The sequence below is a fragment of the Plectropomus leopardus genome, chromosome 8 (assembly GCF_008729295.1).
Source record: "Plectropomus leopardus isolate mb chromosome 8, YSFRI_Pleo_2.0, whole genome shotgun sequence".
In the NCBI taxonomy this organism is placed as follows: domain Eukaryota; kingdom Metazoa; phylum Chordata; class Actinopteri; order Perciformes; family Serranidae; genus Plectropomus; species Plectropomus leopardus.
Genome location: NC_056470.1, coordinates 1,318,827 through 1,338,630, shown reverse-complemented (window position 1 = coordinate 1,338,630; position 19,804 = coordinate 1,318,827). Strand labels below are relative to the sequence as shown.

The 19,804-nt window shown below is 38.2% G+C and overlaps 1 protein-coding gene across 4 annotated transcripts in view; it reads right to left on the bottom strand.

Moving 5' to 3' along the window:
* Positions 1–8,087: 8,087 nt before the first annotated feature.
* rbbp8l (retinoblastoma binding protein 8-like) overlaps positions 8,088–19,804 on the bottom strand; it is a 15,768-nt gene continuing 4,051 nt past the window's right edge. The window contains exons 3-14 of one of the 4 annotated variants that reach the window (XM_042492663.1): positions 19,662–19,704; positions 17,977–18,072; positions 15,479–15,591; positions 14,033–14,108; positions 13,511–13,695; positions 13,354–13,397; positions 11,944–12,005; positions 10,263–10,986; positions 10,076–10,172; positions 9,928–9,989; positions 9,654–9,798; positions 8,088–8,565 (exon numbers count right to left, since the gene is read on the bottom strand). In XM_042492663.1, the coding sequence (XP_042348597.1) occupies positions 8,504–8,565; positions 9,654–9,798; positions 9,928–9,989; positions 10,076–10,172; positions 10,263–10,986; positions 11,944–12,005; positions 13,354–13,397; positions 13,511–13,695; positions 14,033–14,108; positions 15,479–15,591; positions 17,977–18,072; positions 19,662–19,704 (1,709 nt within the window). In that variant the 3' untranslated portion in view covers positions 8,088–8,503. The other 3 variants (XM_042492665.1, XM_042492664.1, XM_042492666.1) reach the window with 3 other exon arrangements.

The window sequence follows — 19,804 nt, the reverse complement described above, 5'->3', positions numbered from 1 at the left end:
CAAAACAATTTTGTTAAAAAGTGTTTGGATACAGTACAAAAAAACTTACATCAATCCTGGTTATTTTAGGGTTAACAGATAAAGTTCACTGTCTGGAGGTCAGTTTATCCACCCTTTTCCAATATGTCTCCTGTTGTATAAAAGCATTATATGTTAGAAATTCAATAACCAAAACATGTATGCCAAATAATGCAACAGTGAAATGAATGTCCATGCTGCTCTCCTGTCAGAGTGGACAGACAGAGAGAGGGGACGATGGATAAACGGATGCATGGGTGGACAGATGTGAGGGACACATTTGCATGGTGTGCAGCAGCAGCGGGACAGCTCTTACATGCATTCAAATGAGTGAGACAGCTATCATGCTCAGTGCATCCTCTGGGTGGAGGCAACGAGGGGGAGGCGTGGGCGGTTCAGCCACCCTGGGGCCACAACACAGCAGCTCAGCAATAACAAAGCAGAGACGGCTCCCAGCTCTGCAGCTGTAATCCTTAATCAACAGCTGGGATTAGAAAGCGAGTTCCCTCTGAAACTGCAGTGATGGACAGAGGGAGGGGGAGATGAGGATAAGAAGGAGATGAATGAAATCAGAAAAAAAAACAAACAGAAAAAAAGGTAAGAGTTTAAAAAATGAGGAATTGAATTGAATTGTGAGGGATAATAGAAGATAAAACAAATCCCAGCATGAGGGATCAAGAGGAAGAATTGGTGTCCAGCAGCTGCTCACAGCTGCACATGAGCCTCTGACACACAGGCCTCGCTCTGCTGTCCTCTGTATTCAAACTTCAGCAGGAAACCAGTTCCTCATTTACCAGATTCAAGAGCCACAGTTTAATTATTACTCAGGTGTTATAGCACATGTGGCTGACACATGACACACAGATCCACTGACAGATTTATTTGTCTCAACACAACCGCCATGAAGTGTTGACATTGTACATTTCTAAGAACCACTGATATATAACATTTGTTTATTATTATATAAGGGGTATGTTGAATGTTTTATCAAAGCTGTAGTTAATGTGTGGTTAAGTTTGATGGTTAGAAAAAGATTTGGCTCAAAATACCCGATTCTGGGGGCACACTCTGCTGGAAATTCAGTAGTGTATTATAATAACTAAAATAAAAATAAAACAAAAACAAAAACAAAAAAACAAAATTGTACCACTGTCCCGACAGGAAACACAATGATCTCTTGATAAAAAAACAACAGCTTTTTATGCACTTATTCCTGCAAAAAATGCAGCAACATCCTGGTAAAACAAAACAAAACAAACAAAAAATGCTTTTCAGGCATCTCTCCCAGCAGGTAATGTGCAGAGATGTCTTGGTTTAGAAAAAAGAAAACAAACAAACAAAAAACACTTTTCATGCCACTGTGCTGGCAGGAAATGCAATGATGTCTCATTATTATATATTTGGGATATGTTGAAATTTTTGTTTGAACAAAGCTATAGGTGTAGCCAGCTTTGGGCACAAAAATCACTTAGTGATGGTTAGAAAAAGATCATGTTTTGGCTTAAAATACCCAATTTTGGGGGCACAATCCCCACAGGAAACGCAGTGATGTCTTGGTAAAACAACAGCCAAATTACTTAATGGAAAAAGAGACTTGCAACTCTACTTTGACTTTACCCAAGTGACTTAAGACTTGTAACTTCACTTTTTCCATCTGTCACTTAATGTGGGCACAGATGTAACCATGCGAACAAACCTCGAGCAAACTGATTTAAATAAGCAACGAAGAAAGAAATGTTCTGCAAATTGCTAGAAATTAGGAGATTTAGGAGTTATTTTTTACGAGCTAGAGAAAGATGTCCTGAAAACTTTATTTATAATCGCCACACAAATTATATTTAAGATTTAACAACTAATTTCATGCTAATCTTTGAGTCATGTCTTCATAAGTTGCTCTTGCCGTATGTGACCATATGACCAAAAGCAACGTTTTGAAGTGTTGATCAAGATCCTTTATAAAAAAGAAAAAAAAAGGAAAAAGAAAGAAATGTTCTGCAAATTGCAAAAAATATGAACATTTAGAATGCTTTTTTTAAGATAGAGAAAATCTTTGAGAAAATTATATTTATAATTATCACAATTACAGATTTACAATTATTTTGCAGAATTATTGTTATTTTTAGCACTTTTTTCAAGAAATTTCCTTGTTCTTGTTCTTTAACTTCTTGTATTTTTATTTATGTATTGACTCATTTATTTATTTTATTGTTTTAACTAATTTCTTACCAATTCTTAAGTTGCTTTTGGTGTATATATCCATACAAACAAATGCAGCCATTTGAAACGTGGATCGACATCAGTTTTTTTGTGCTGCGCTCAGATGCTTTTCACTGGTATTGAAACCCTGATCAAACTGGTTTTAATGTCTTACAAAAACATGAAAAAAAGGCAATGGGCAACCTGAAAAGAAATTTCCTGCAAATTGCAAGAAATAAGTAAATTCAAAATTGATCATTATTGTTTTTTAAAGCTGGGGAACATTTTTTAAGAACTATATTTCTAATTATTAGAATTACATATTTAAAATTATATTGCAAAATTGTTGATTTTTTTTAGCACTTTTTTTTCTAGTAATTTCCTTATTTTTTTTTTTTTAACTTTTATTCTTTATTTATTTATTTATTTTTTTTACTAATGTCTTGCCAAGTTTTGGGTCACGTCTTCTTAAGTTACTCATTGCCTTGTTCCCATATTTTTTGTAAAAAATCAAATCTGTTCAGTTATCAAAGCCTTAAATTAAACAAGCACAACAATCCTACGATATCTTGAACAGCACTGATGAACATTCATTGGAAGATTGTAGCTTCTAAAAAGATTTGTCCTTGAGTAACATGATTTGTGAATAGACGGGTTTTCACAGGATGCTGACCGCAACGCTGACTTCCTGTAACAGTAAAGTTGTATCACACCACATGACAAAGCTTTGAAGGTTTCCACTGGTTTCTACATCGCTGATTATAACACAGCAGCTGCTTTGCATAATGTCCTAAAAAAACGTCACGCAGTATGTTGCCTTCATTTCCCAGAACACTCATCAATATTCACTGAAGGTGATTCACCCTACAGAGTGTACGAGAGCTAAACTGTAAGCTATTAGTGTAAGTGCTAAATGTGGGAGCTACAGAAGCAACATTTATGAACAGAAATGTATTTTTTTTTATTTTTGTCATTTTAGCTTTTGGATCCTGAGCAAATTTAATTAAAAAAAAAAAACATTGTTAAATTGTGAAACAAGTTAAAAAATATACAGGAAAATGACCTGAAAATAAGCAAAAAAAAAAAAAAAAAAAAAAAAAAAAAAAAGAGACATGGACATGACCTTAAGAAAGTGTAAAAAAACCCAAACCCAAAACAAAACAATATAAACAAATAAAATATATAAAATATATATATATATATATATATATATATAATATATATATATTTCCTGTAACATAATTTTAAATATAGAATACGGATATATAAGATGAAGAATAGTATATGTAATTACTTCTCTGACTTTCTTGGGTCCATAGGTTCAAATGCTTGTGAAAGGTGTCTGAACGCAGCAAAACACAACTGATGTAGATCCAGGTTCTAAAGAGTTAAAATAGTGCATTCAGACAACAGTTTCAGAATGCATTGAATAATTCAAAGAGCAACATTTTAACCCTTTGAAACTTGAGCAACTTGGCTTGATATCTGGGAGAAACCAGCAGCTTAACAAAAAATGGCCCACAAATTACCAAGAAATTACAAGAAAAGTAGCTGAAAAATAAGAAAAAAAAATAGAAAAACAGAAAAAGAAAGAAAAAAATGATCTAAAAAAAGTGCTAATTTTTGGTTTTTTTCCCTCTTTTTTCTGTAACATAATTTTAAATATATCATATAATAAGAGAAGTTTTGTAGTTTTTCTGGACATTGTTCCCTTGTTTTTTGATAATATAATAATTCCCCCCAAGCAAATATTTGGATAATTTCCTTGTCCCCTTTTACTTTATTTATGTATTTATTTTTTTCACTTTGCAGGACATTTCTTGCCAAGTTGCTCATTATGTTTTTTTTCCTGGGTTTTTTTTAAGATAATAAAACAGTTTTCTGAGATTTCAGAGGGTTACATATCGGCGAAAGGCATCTGAACGCAGCACAAAAACACTGATGTCCATCCAGCAACACAGTTGAATCACATTTTAATGAACAGAAAGAGGTGAAATGGCAGTGAGAGCTGTTGTGTCTACTGACCTTTCAACAAGTATTATACTTAATGGACTCTAATGGCATTACAGAGACATGATAGACACAGCAGAAATCAATATCACAGCATTAGGGCTGCACAGGTTTTAACACACACACACACACACACACACACACACACACACACACACACGCACGCACACACACACACACACACACACACACACACACAGACAATAATCAAAAGTACACCTGAAAAAAGAAAAAATAATCTCACATTTAGAGTAAGTGTTAGCTCTTGCTGCCTAGTGATGAGGGCATCTATTCAAAAAAATGTTTTATATATTTACACAAAGTGGAAGAAGTGACTTTATTTAGCAGACTCTGTCACCTTGCTTTTATCTCCTCCATCCAGCCGGCTCACCACACGCTGTCACAGCTGTGAACGGAAATAAGTTGCAAAATATGTGCATTCTGAAAATGAAAAAGTGGAAGAGGAACATGTTTTTGTCTTTTCTTTTTTTTTTCTTTGTTGGTTACTAAAGATGGGCTGAGGGCAGGGGAGGTTTGGTGGTAAAAATAGCCAGGCGGTGTGAGAAGTGCCGGTAAAGCAAAGTGAATAAAAAAACGTAACATGACATTAGAACACTGTGTGATGAGTGTCGGAGGACTGAACATTTAGGCATTAGCAGGTGACTCTCAGACACTGTTTGCTTTGCTTAGCTGTAAGTGAAAATGGATCATTTGATAGAATAGTTTGTTTTTGTTTTGTTTTTTAATAAAGTGCATTTTAATCAAAAGTGTATGCTTAACCCTTTGTAACCTGAGCAAACTGGACTGGACTAGATTTCTTTTAAAAACATGGGAAGAGGGCAATGAGCACCTTTATAAGAACTGGCCCCAAAATTAGCAAAAGAAATAAATGAATAGAAAATAAAAAAATAAATAAAAACTTAAGGGAAAATTATCTGAAAATTAGCCAAAAAAGTATAGTAAAAAATTTTTTAAACAAACAAGAAAATTACCTCAAGAAAGTGCTAAAAATGTAAATTATTTTAAAAATAATTTTCTGTGACATCATTCATTCAAGTATATATTTAAAATAAATGTTCCCTCATTTCTAAAATCATATCTTCAAATCATATCCCATCCAACAATTTCCAGGTCATTTAATTATCAACTTTTACTTTTAAATTATTTTTCAAATTTTTTTTTTGAAATTTGCATGACATTTCTTGTCAAGTTGCTCTTTATGATTTTGTTTATGTGTTTTTGAAAGAAATCAAACCAATTTTCTCAGGTGTCAGAGGTTTAAAGATTAAAAGTTTATGGAAGTGACTTTTTTTTAGTATTTCAGAAAGGGGTACAGCACTGATAGTGCTGTTTTCTACAGAGGGACACTAGTAATGGTGATGGTGGTGAAGTGTTGAACTGTTCTTCAGCAAAGTACTTAACCTCCAAATTGTAAGTGTGTGTGAATGTTTATCTGCTGAGCTTTCATGGCAGCCTCAGCCACCAGTGTGTGAACGCTGCTTTGATAGGTCACTACTAGAAAAGGGTCATGCAAACTCAGTCCATTTTTCTGCATTAGCTATCGTTGTAGTGATCAACAGACCAAATGGCAGCCTCGAGGAGACTGAGCTGACACTATAGCTCACACTATCACTCCATCTGACTTGTGAAAATGGGCTGGTACGTGTTACAAAATGCGTGACTTTTCAAGTCAGACTGCGTCTTAGTTCACCGAACTATAAGCTGTGAAATAAAATGCTAACGGGCACATTAATATTTAACATTGTTTTCTTATATTATATATAATGTCAGATACACTCTAGGTAAAGTCCATCAAACGGGGCTCAGTGTGATGTAATCTTCTGTATAGATTTTTCCTAAATATTTTACCCTGTCTTTTGTCTTGCAATAAGAAAAGTATTTTACCCCTATTTTGAACTAAACATTGCATGGTGGGTGCAATTGTTGACTTCACGGTACTGCCATTTTGGAATGTAAACTGCAGATACGGAAGGATACCTAAAACGTAATATGAAGACGTAGAAGTCCACTGTTAGTGGCCACATGTGGCGGCTTGGGATGAGTATGCGTTGCATACCCAAAAGGCTTTGTAAATTAAAAAAAAAAAACAAAGTCCATGAAGAAAAAACACAAATGCAAAAGCCACAATGAAAGTGAGCATCAGTTTATGTTGACAATTAAACTGTTATTGCCAGCAGACTATCATTACATAATATTAATATTTATGTACTCTGCCATCTAGCAGTAGGCTATTATAAAAGCTAGCTATGCAAGTAAAATTAGAAAAACATAGTTTAACAATGTCTTTTAATAAAGCATACAAAATAAAATAATAATAATTTTTTAAAAAGTTGGTGATGTTACTTAATAGGATTAATTAAGCCTACGCTGTATACGAGACACAAAGGGTCTGTGTGTCATCCGTTTATTCAATTATTCAAGGAGATGATGAGAAAACAAATGTCTTTTTTCAATATCTGAAAGACAAAAAACAAAATTCTCTCTTTTGTCTTTCTCTTTTGTCTTGTCTTTCAGTTTCTTAGATGGAATTGAATAATGATATGAGCGGATAATACATGGACAACATAGCTATATTAAGGTTTATTTATGGTAACGCAAAGTAGCTCATGACTTTGGTAAGTGTCACTCGACAGATATGAAAAAATCATGCACTGGTTTCAATTGATGCTTTATCGCAAGGTTTTACGCTGTCTCCATGGTAACCACAGTCCCATTTTAATAAATATGAAAACACAAAAGATAAAGAATAATACTGTGCATTTGTGACAATCACAAAGCAAACGTAATTAACTAACAAAAAGTGTTCGGCTTAGCCCACTCTTCAAACGTGCAAGAACTTTCTCCTTCCACAAGTGTCTGCAACAGTTGCCTTTTGCATTTTTGTTTTACATGAATGTGTTTGTGTTCTTCAAATTTGCAAAGCATTTTGGATTTGTAGTTTAGTTTAAATGTCTCTGCCACCATGTCAGATAGATGAGTGACTGTAAGATATGGCAAAAACACGTCCAGTGAAGATAATGACTATTTTATGACATGAAAATTTGAAAATAGTAAAAACTTTTAGCTTTAAAGTAAAAGAGTAAAAAACGGTGCTTTCAAATGCACTTACAATAGGATCAAATGTTTCTTGCTCTCTGCTTTGGGAGGCGTCTCTGCTTCATCATTTTATGAACATAGTGGAGTTGAAATGCAGGTCAAATTTGGACTTTCCAAGTACTTTCCAAAAAAAGGATGAAGCTGCAAATGATCTCACTTCCTCTCAGTCCTCATTTAGATTTTATGGCCCACATCATGGCACACATCATGTTTTAGTGCTTATTTTCAGCCACAGTAGGCACCTGTTCTCAGCCAAAAAGTGTAAGAAGGAATAAAAAAGAGCAGGTGGCCAGAAACACGACTCCAAATTAATGTAAAGTAATAAAAGTTGCTCCATGTCTGCCGGTGTTAATAATAATTAATTTGTTAGCTGTTAACCTCAACTTTATAAGGTATAAGTAGGCTAAGGCTGGTTTCACACAGCACACGTCAGCGGTGCTTGACTGCAGGCTCGCCGAACTGCTGCGTGTTTCGTGCTTGTGGTGTTCACACATGCAGCGTTGTTGCAACGCTGTTGCAACGTTGCTGCTGAGTCGCTGCCACGTTGCTGCCACGTTACAGCATGCTTCTATGAGTTGTGCATTTCCATATTTATAAGCACAAATTCCACTCGTTTATCAAGCCGTACAAGCTCCCACATTACCGACAACATTGTCCTGTAAATGTTTCAAAATAAAATGCCTTGTATCAGCAACTGATGGGATTCTGTCCTCAGAGGGCTTTTGTTTTGAAAGGGAAGCAGGGAAGTTGCAGTAAAACAGATGTTTTTGTATTTCCTCATCTCTGTGACAGAGAGAGACTTTTAAACTGCAGTAAAAGGTGTTCTAGAGTCAATTTAATCATGAAAACACCATTTTCACTGTTTATTTCTGCTGACAAACCTGTGCATCATGCAGAAAAAATCTTCGAGCCACCGTTTCTCTAGATGTGCTGCAGCTGAGACGCAGCTGACAAACGCTGCTTAGGCGGGCAGTGTGGATGCTCTAACTTGATAACATGGGCGCCGAATTAAAAAACAACACGTTCAGCACTGCTGACGTACGCGCTGCTGTGTGAAATGGGCCTAAGTGTTTACAGGTTGCTGTGCTGCCCCCAGGTGGCTAAAACAATCACTTGATGCAGGTTTGAGTGACATCACCAAGTCAACATGAGATCACACTCTTTAGCAAGAGCTCTTCTCCTCAGCTCTGACTGTGATTTTGATCTTCCTCTCCTGGTGGATGTCTGTAAAGGAAGAAAAAGGAGATTGTTTCAAACAGTTTCTTTTGGTGAGGAAGCAACAGTGACCAGCAAAAAGTGAGATTTTTATGATGGTTACTTTTGTAAAATAAAGACTGAACAGGGGAAAGTAGACAGCAGAAGTCAAGTAATAATTACCTGCAAAGTCAGTCTTAAAACATAGGTTTGGTCACAAGCCCATTGTTATTCCAAAGGCGTTAAATACTATCGCTTTTGCAGTGATTTTGGTGTAAGATCCTAAAACCACCTCTCGCATCTGCATGATATGCTGCTGGATGTTGTTAGTTGAGCATGTGGCTGTACAGAGCCATTGGGGTTACTATTATATGCTGCAGAATGGCACTTGCTGCAGCAGCACAGTGTGTGGACAGGTGGCGTCAGGTGGCAATACAATTGGATGACATCACAGCAGCGGCATCCCACAATGTCAAAAACAGACACAGAAGGATACTTAAAGCATAATATGTAAAAGCAGACATTCCCTGCAAAGCAGCAACGTGCGATGACTTGGTATGGGAAAGTGTTGCCAACAAATATTAAGTGAGGGGTCTGGGGGTCGTTTCCTAGGAAATATTAAGCATCAGGCACTACCTTTACTGCATTCTAGGGGCTATTTTATTAACCAATTTGTCGTGGAAATGTATTTATTTAAAGGAAAACACAAAATTTAGGTTCTAATTCAAAATAAATCAATACGGAACATAATGCAGTAAGTCTCTGAGGCATTCTGTGTTGTTTTCCAATATTTATTCTCCTGTTGATCAACAATTCCCATGTTAAACCTGCTGAGTCACCACAAACTTAGGCTGATTTGAGGCATCCATCCATGGTTCGGAGGCACCAATGTGGATGATGTTTGTACGGTATTTAAGGGATGTTGATCTATCACTAAAACATCACACCTGTGTCCGCAAAACAAAAAAATTAAATCTATGTGGTCCAAAATGGTAAAAATTCCTGATGCATAAAGCTTCAGAAATGTAATTTTACTTGAGGATCACACCCAAAGAAAGAAAGAAAGAAAGAAAGAAAGAAAGAAAGAACAAGAACTTGAAATGTGAACTGATGCTTACTGTCTGACTCAGAGTCTCTATCAGTTTCCGTCTCCACTGATGCCCTCTTCCTCTTGCAGCCCTGGCTGCCTTCTAGTCCTGAAACACTCTCCTTGTCATCCTGCTCGTCTGAGCTGCCTCCCCGCTCAACTGCTGGTGACGACGACTATGATGAGACAGACGAAGGTTCACAATAGAAAGTAATCTTCATTTCAAGTGAAAATAACCATGTGGACATTTTGAAATTGGATGAGTGCCTCAACCGTAACCTCTTGGTTGGCTTGATTGACCTTACCTTGCCATTTGATGATAAGGATTCTTGCATCGCCGGATTCAGAGTCTCCAGCACCACTACTGCTACAGACACATGACACCATGAGTATTTTTCACCTGTAAATATATGGATGAGCACACGCTGACCCATATGAATCTAAGCTCCTCACCTGGACGTAATGATATTGTGAGGACAGGCACCTTTTTCCCGTTGCTTTGTTCCATCTTTTCAATCACCTCCTCTTCCTGCTCTTGATCTGTGATTACCTGCAAATACCAGATCATTATATAATGAATTTTATTAGAACCTTCTTAACCATCACTCCCATGCCTTTTATTCTTGCCAAGTCATATTACCTTGTGGTTACGGTCGCTGATAGACTCTTCCTCTTGTTGTTTGATTGGTGAGGTAAGGGAGGATGAGTCAGGGGCAGCCGGACAGGGTGTTGATATTGGTCCAAGTGCCTTCCCATCCTTGTCAGGGCTCCTCTGTGCTTTCTCCCCACCTTGTAAGGCTAAAGGTGAATCATCTCTTGGCGTTTGGCTTGATTTGGCTTTTCCTCGATCAGATAGGTCCAGAGGCCCCTCGTACGCCTCTCTAAGCCTTTCCCCAGCGACCACCTCAGTCTTGGTTGGTGGAAGCTCCTTTTTCTCCTGCAGTTTACTTTGACTCTCCATCTGCTCTGATGGACTTCTCAACCTGAACACCACAGTTGGCTCTTTGGAAAGGGGCTGGGAGAAGTTCTGTTTGTGCCAGGGAGACCCAAACATTGGCCCTCTGGAACTGGCATATTGGCTTGTTGGGATCAGGTTGGGAAAGCGTGGCAGGTTTGGTTTGGTGGAAGGTTGCACCCCCAGGCTGGTCCCTGCAGCCTCAGTGACCCAGTCAGAGGACTCAGGTAGGGGCCAGGGGAGAGTAACATGGCTGCTCTTGATCGGTTGAGGACGGCAGGGGACAGGAGCATGGAGCACATGTCTGCTAGGGTTCACCTCTCTGCTGTTTGAGGAAGAAGAATTCTTAAGGAGGAGAGCCTGAGGATGAGTGGAAGGTCGCTGGTCCAGTCCTTCAACAGTCTGAGCTCTAAGTTATGAGAAACAGAGGCCAGGTGGATAGGGAGAGGTTACAAGGTCCCTGCAGGTCATTAGGCCTCAATGTTGACGCTCAGTATGTTTACATGCAAAGTTAAATGGAGCTATGGTTACAGCACAATTAGGCCATTTAATTGGACTACGGTCCTTGTCCTAGGATACAAACATTGGGGTAGAATCAATTTATTGATAGAAGTATGTCCGACTCCACCACGGTAGGTGGGCATATGCTCCCTTGCAGCGAGTTGCTATTGGACCTTCTTCAAATGTGTCACATACCAAACAAATTAGTGAGCGGAAAATTAACTGCATGTCAGACAGTTAAAAATGTATGGTTCTTGCTCTAGCCTTCATCATGTTGATACCATCGTCTTGCTTTGTTTTTTTCCCTTCTTCTTTGTCTTTTGTTTTTCCGGCTTTCTTCTATGAATTTATGCTGTTCGACTTCCAGGTCAAGGCCAAGCACGGGGACTATGGAGAATGTGTATAACGCCTAGAGCCGATCAGGTCTGATTGAGACGTATACTTCCGAGAGGAAATCAACCCCACACCACATTATTAAGGTGAGTTCGAGAAATTCAACTTAGTACAATTTCAGTCAGACTAACATGTTAATATATATATAAAAGTCCAATTTTAGTCGGACTAACACAATGATTTGACTTTTTCTAACAATGTGTAAACAAACTGACTAATGCAATAATGTAACAGCAATTAGATTACTTTCTGTGGTAACAAGTAGTTAGGTAGTCCAAAAAGACTTAAAACTTTGATATGAACAACTGAAGCTGAAGACTGACTTTTGGTAGTTACCCTTTGGCTCCCAAAACAAATACATACTTTTTAATAAACCCCCCTAGTCATTGATTTGCTCTATTCACTGTTCCATATAGTCTTTTACAGATGCACAACAGCCTGGTTTGCTACTTCCAATGTCCCTCTGTCTTACCTCCTTTCTCCAACATGGGTTACACTATGCTCTGTCTTCCAGGAAAGAGGCTTGTATGACTCCTGTAAGGTTGAAAAGGGCAGAAAAGAAAAGAAATGACCAAATGACCATAGTTTGACATTTTGTAAACAAAAAAGATGCTCTCCTTCTGAGAGTTAGATGACAAGATGGATACCAATCTTGTCTGTGTACGCTAAATATAAAGCTACAGCCAGGAGACAGATGGCATAACTTAGCATAGAGACAAGAGACAAGGAACCCAACTAACCTTGCTCTCTCTAAATTATTTTTAATTGTCTTAAGACTTTTTTGAGGATGACATAATGAGTTTCAAAGATATTTTTTCAAGAAAGAAAAAGCATTTTGCTGTAAAACTGCTGAAGTATAATAGTGTTTAAATATGTCATTAGTACGTTTACACTGGGTGTTTTTACAGGTTTCTCTCTTGCTGAAGCAAGATGCCTGTGTGTTTCATACTGGTATGTACTCACACAAGCAAAGGGTTTTGCTGATTCTTTCAATTCCCAGCTGATGAAGAGACCAGGAGTTGTTGGATAAAACACATTAGGTGATATAACATAACATTTGTGTATGGAACGTGTCTAAGTCACCTAGTTTGCCAACTCGCGAGTGTTGGTGACATTTGCGAGATAAGAGATGTAGTTCACTGAGCATTTCCACACAAAACTAAATACTACTACAACAAATCTTACACCCCTTTCCCACTGAAATTAACGTGTGCATGCAGGTTTTTTAAACAAGGCTGCATTTCCACTGCCGCCAAAATCCCCGCTGGAGAGCGAGTCTGCCTTTTGTGTCAGCTAGCATTTGTGTGTGTTTTTGTGTTGGTGTGTTGGTGTGACGCCACAGACGGGCCGGAGAACAGGTTAACAAGAGACCGCAGAAGGGAAAGAGGTTTTGAATACTTTTCAGTCATTTTTTCTTTTTATTTATCTCTTACTTATTAACTCCCTTTTCACACTCGGTGCAGGCTAATTTGAAACAAAGTTTTAGGGCAGCTTTTAGCCAGATGTTAGCAGGTGATAGCATTTTTTTGTGCAGTGGGAATGAGACTTAAGACAAACTGTGACTTTCTTGAGTTACAAAATAATCTTTTAATTTGACAAACATGATAGGTGGAGATCATGGCACAATTTAAATGGGCCCAAAAATGATTTTTCTCTTGCTGTTGACAACTGAACATATTTTTCTAAGATAAAGTCCTATGGGGGACTCCAGAAAGGAGGAACTTGGTTTCTCTGAGAGTGGTGTTGAGCCTCATGCCTTACTCTCAGCAAGAAAGCAAACATTAATTTTTCCCACTATGTTCAATATATTTGACACGCATTAGAGACCATGTTAGAACCTGTATTTAAACGTCCACGAGAGTGAGCTGATGTGGAAACTTACAAAGTGGCTTCTGCTCATCCCTCTGAGCTGTCTGTGTTCAGATTCTGTTTGATCACAAACAAAACACAAACATGAACTTATGTTAAAATCAATGCGTGGCAATCAACACTTAAACATGCCCAAACATTTCCTCCACTTGGCTTTTCCTCATCCTCACCTTCAGTTCTTTGCTCTACCTCAGCTTTCACTGCAACATTGCCATCTGCTGGCTGGTTACCGGCCCTGCTGGTTGCCATAGTGATGAGGGCCACAGGTCCCGAAGGGGGTGAAAGGTCAGGGGAGCTGTTTACTTTGACCTCTGCGGTGATGCTGCTATTCGAGGAGTGGTCGCTTTGACCTCTGCTACACACACACACACACACACACACACACACACACACACAAACACGCAATGATTGTGTGAAAAACTGCAGACCACAGTCAATTCCTGGAGTTGGCAGTGAGATCTTTTTTGAAAGGTGATTATTATATTGGTCATACAATCAACATTTGTTAATATTCTGAAATGAAAATAAAACAGTCCCCCCCCCCCCCCCCCCCCCACACACACACACACACACAAAAACAGTAGTCACACATTTGAAGAATACTTTGAGAATAATTTTCAAGCCTCTTCTACATAGAAGATTAAAGTTGACTCATCCTAATACTTTGTAATAATCAAAAATTATATACTCACTCAAGTGATGCTCTTACATTCCTTAGCTCATCTCTTAGTTTCCTGTTTTCCTTTTTCAGGTTGTTCATCTCTCCCGCTGCAAAACAGACCACAAGTCATGATCAGAGCACTTCAGAAAAAAGCTGTCTTTAAAAATGCCCTTTGCAAAATTCAGAGCATATGAGTTGACTGATTTTCAATACGGAGATGGCTGAAACAGTAACACATTCTCGTCCCAAGTTATTACATGTTGCCACTTTGAAGGGGACTTCCGCATCTACCTATAATGCTCTAGTTATCTTTCTGCATCTGCTGCTGACATTCCGGGATGCCACTATCTTGATGTCAACACACGCACATGGTGGGATGACGCTGCATATGGTTATGTTTAGGCAACAACAGCACTTGGAAGCCAATGTTGGAACGCCAGCAGAACGCACATGCTGGCACGGATGATTAGGATTAGGGGAAGGAGGCACATGGTAAGGTGGAGGAAAAAAATCATCGCATTTAGACAGGAGGAAAACACTGGACTCCTGCATGAAGGTCCAGGGTTTGTTGAACCCTTTCACAGCTCCTACCACCCTTTATATTAATTGTTTTTGGCAGTGTTTCAACCCAGTGCCATCCTGTGGCATAACATGTGGATGCGTCAGGATCCGTCCAGCCGCATTCTTAAGTGAAACTGCCCATCCAGGTATCAGGCTGTGGCGGTAGGTACCATCTGGCCTTCCAGCGGCATATAATAACACCACCACCGGTTCTGTCCGGCCATGCTCTCCGCTGGAGCATATCATGCAGATGTGAAAGGTGGCTTTGGCATCAGGATCATACACTGAAAGCACTGTAAAAGCTGTGAAATTTGCAGACTTTGAAATGAGAATGGGCTGGAGACAGCTGCTAGCAGCAAATGGTGCTAACTCCATAAACAGTGTTAAACATTGGTGACAGTGCTGCCACAGCTAATGGTGTTAACCAGGGGGAAATTGGAGGGTGGGTGCTACACGTCCATGATGACGCTGTGCAAATATCCGTGGTAACTGCCACATGAGCACAACGCAGATTGATGGCGATGTGCTAGTTGATGGGATACAAACATGCAGCTGGACCAGCTTACCACAACAAACCACAGAGAAGCTCAGATGAAAACACACACAGAAGTTGCCGGACTTCATTCTCTGCTCTGGACGGTATTATTTCATTACATCTTTGCATGGCAAACAGCGATTTGCAGCTCTATTAATGCTCTGAATGTTGCATACAGGCACCTTAGTATTTGTAGCGGAATGAAAAAACATGGATAAGAGGTTAAAAGAACGTTCTACCAAATGCCAGAAGGCAAGGAAGACATACGAAATGAAGGAAACTAACCCATGTTTTGTGACACAAGGCTGATAAGAAATGTGACACAAGAGACTAGTGAAGGATGACAAATGGGTGTAGGGCTGGATCACTGATTTGAAATACCCAGAAGAGAGATGTGCTGGAGGCTCTGTATCTGCGAGGCTTCAAATTCCTGCTGTCTTCTCTTGGCTACCTCCTGAGTTACTGTACATCTGTCACACAGCCCCGCTCTTAACCTGCACAAGCAGCAGAAAACCACACAACATCACAAACAGACCTGAAAGGTGTAAAAAACACACTATAATACACATAATAGTTATGTAAAAGTACCAAATGCATCACCTGTACAGTTTAACACACATTTAATGGCCGATTATATGCACATTTTGAAAGACGTAACACTTTTTTTTTCAAATTATAATTATTAAATTGCATACTTGCTTAAAGGTGCAACTTAAAATACTTGGCCACATGCTTCAAACTCTGAAGGTCAGTATAACACTGCTATTGTCTAAACTTCTCGTGTGGCAGTTTTAGCAAGACCATATCAGCAACAAGCAGCCACACCACTTAGCCATTTAGAATAGTGTGGTTTGGGTTGTCATCCATTGTAATGCCTGTCCTTTGGGTGTCCCTTAGCTTTTCAAAAGTCTTTGCCGAAAAAACTCTGGACTTGATTTTGTGTTATGGACCCTGGATTATCTGGCTCTAGGCATATTTATCCAACGCCTGAATAGGGTGCTCCAGGAATGATATTTTATTATTACTACATTTTTTTTGCAGGGCAACCTAGAAGTTAGTGTCACCCTGGATCCAAATAGCCCATGGGATTTTTCCATTGTCTTTTGGGTTTGCAGAAAATAAGCTCTGTAGCAAACAAAAGTTTATGATATTTACATGTTTTGTTTAATAAGATTTTCCTTAATAATGAACACTACTTTTATGACCTTTGAAGTGCGCAATCACTAGAAGAAAAAGATAACATAAGGCCACAAACAAACTACACCCAGGCTGCATAACTTCAAAGTCAACACCACAGTGAGACTGTAAAGCCATGTTTGGCATGCTGGGGTTCTGTAGTCTCATTTAGCCATTCTTAGGTAACCACCTTTTTAAAGATACTTAAAAGATTCAAAATTGAAAAAGCAGGGTATTTACAGATGTATTTTATTTCGTATAACAAAACCAGGCATCAAAATACAGAATATTACCAAAAACACCATTGATTTTGAGGCAAAAGGGGAACCGGGAAGTTCAAAGATGCCAATTCATTTCTGGTTTTATGGACATATTCCTGCTCCACTCTATTGAGATAACGATCTAAGATCACAGACTTGAACCAGCAAGAAAGAGTAAGCCTGCAAGCTATCTTATCCCATCTTGACAGTAACACCCTGAAGTGTCTGACCTAACCACACCGGTATAATAGCTTTCAGACCTTTGATTGTCTGAAGGAGGGGGAAGTCAAGAACATAAAATTATCGATAAAGTTTACATCAGGGGAGATAGCAGGTTTCTCAAAACATGAAAAACTATTACTGAACTTAACTTCTTAGTCCTGTCTTGATGGACTGAAGGCAAACTGGACACCACAGTGACTCACTATCGCCTCTCAAGGTAAAAGTGGTATTACAAGACAGAACAAGCTGGGGCTAGCTAGTTAGTATGCTAATTTCAGTAGATATCCTTGCTACAGATGTCTTTAGCGTAATGTCAGAACTGTTTCTAAAATTCTGTCCATATCTTACACATTACACCTTTCACTGACCTGCCATAGCCGTGGTCCAGTATGACCAGCATTTTGTGGTGGCTAATGTTAGCAAAATATCAAAGATATGACTGTGTTACTGAAGCAGGGTTCCTACAGCTTATGGCAAGACTTTGAGACTTTTTAAGACTTTTAAAGCCACTCAGAATTAAGTTTAAGACCAGTTTATTTATAACCAAAACTGAACAAAACTGAATTGACAATTTTATTTTGCCGAAATGTTTATTTGAACAAAAAATATGATTTTTTTTGTCCAGTGAAATAGTTAGATTATCTATGTCAAATGCTGGAAAAATAACCATTTCTAGAGTGGAGCACATGGAAGACAGTGAACATATTATATAATCTTAAAGGTATCCATTTAGTTTACCAACAGAAATGGGAACTATTGAGCATTTCCGGACGATTTTGTGTTTTCTAGATAATTTTGTGTTTCTCAATTTGCATGTAAGATTCAACTGCTTGGATTCCCATTATGACAAGTTTAAGAAAAATAATTTTTTTAAAATGATTTAACAAAAACCAAATAAAAACAAAACAAACAAAAGATGTTACCAATTATTTCAAGATTTTACAATGCAATGCTTAAAAAAAGATCCATAAATCCTTTTTAAGTCTTTTGAAAGATTTCAATGCCTTTTAAGACTTTTTAAGGATCTGTGGGAACCCTGTGGAGTACCCTTCACTTGTGTTACCATACTATATTTTAGTATTTATTTCCATTATCCAATTTTGAAAATCAAACACAAACGGATGTTTTGCAGCTGTAATACTGTACACACAGACGTACACAGACAACCATATACATGCTGTAATTCAAATTTAAAACAAAAGCTGAATGTAACCTTAGTACCTGTTTTCCAGAGTCTTAATGTTTTCGGTGAGTAATCTCTGCTGTTCTTTCATCTGCTGGTTTTTGGTGAACAGCTCCTCCATTCGCTTTGTATCACTATTTGCATGTATGAAGCAAAATGACACACAAACACGCACCGAGCACGTACACACACAAACACAAACACAAAACAAGAATTACTGTCAGATCCTTATATCAATCTGATAACGCATCACACTTTCTATGATCAATGAGATACAGCATAATACCTCATCTCTGGAATATTCACTATTAAACAATAGTCAAGCAGGCAATACTTTGTAAGGTTGGTTCATTTATTGTCTATTTCCTTTCAGTTCCAGGTAGGTTATCAGATAATTTCTGTATGTATAAGTCTTAAGGACACAGTATTAAAAGTGTGATTACATTCAAAATTTTACTTAAGCAAAAGCACAAAATTAACAAAATCTCATTTAAGTACAAATTCAAAATTGTGGAGATGACAGCAGAGTTTAGGAGGAACCCCACTAACACTGCTTGATCACCATACTATGTCTGCTCTGGAAACCTTCAGGTTTCTGGGATCGACCATCTCCTACAACCTAAAGTGAACTTCAAACATCCATGGACTGTCCATCTTAATAAGATAATGAATTTGGTATAGAGCCACAACTGGTGGAACACTCAATAAGTTTACATGCACAGTTAAGTGGAGCTATGGTTATAGCTCAATCAGGCAATTTAATTGGACTGTCCTTCCCCCAGTATACTAGCACCGCAGAAGAATTGACTTATTAACAGGAGTATGTCCAACTCCACCACAGTAGGTGGCGATATGCCCCCTTTCAGCTGATTGCTATTGGACCTTTTTCCTGTTGACCCATTACGTCACATATCAAACAAGTTAGCAGGCAACAAACCGGTTGAATGTTGAGCGATGACAACATGGATAACTTCTCATTGCTTTACATTTTGTACCTACTTTATGTTTTACTTGGTACCTTTGTCTTGTTTTGTTTTCTTCCCTTCTTCTGCTTTTGTTTTTCTCTGCTTTCTGCTACGAATATATGTTGTCAAAGCCAGGCGCATGGACTAGGGAGCATGGGCACAACACCAAGGCCAGTTTAGGTCAGGTTGAGGTGTATCCATGAAAGATTAAATAGACCTCCAACAGCATTATCTAGATGTGTTAGTCTAACTTCGAGAAATGTGAGTACAATTTTACTTGAACTAACATGTTTACATATATTTTTAAAGTTCAGTTTTAGCCAGACTTACACAATAACTTAACTATTTTTAATATCATCCAAATGTACTGAATGTTTTGATGGTGATGAAATGATTTCACTTGCTTCTCCAACATTCAAAACTGTCTCCAGGACTTTCTTAAATGAACTCCCAGAATGCAGACAATCCCACTCCTTTGCCAGTTGTTTTTTTTCTACTAGTTCTAAGGAGAAACAAATCACAGACTTTGTGACTCTACCAGACTGAATTACTTGTTGCAACATGAGCACCTGTACAAACTAAACATGGATGCAAACAGGGCCCGGTGCAGGGCCAGTATGACTACCTGCCTTCCTGGTCCACAAAAAATTCAGGCCTGTGCACGACTCCCACTAAAGTTGTGTTTAGCTAAACTTGATTATCTTGTCAGCGTTGTCTAAACATGATCTTGTAGAGACCTCAGGGAGGTGAAGACTCACCAGCCCTTCTTGTTGGAAAGCTCTTGGATTTTCACCTGCCACCCTGGAAGTCAAAAACACATTACAACTGTTTTTAATTCTTGAGAATTACATGATATACTCCTTGTGTTACAGTTATATCAGAATTTTTGTCTTTTTTGCCC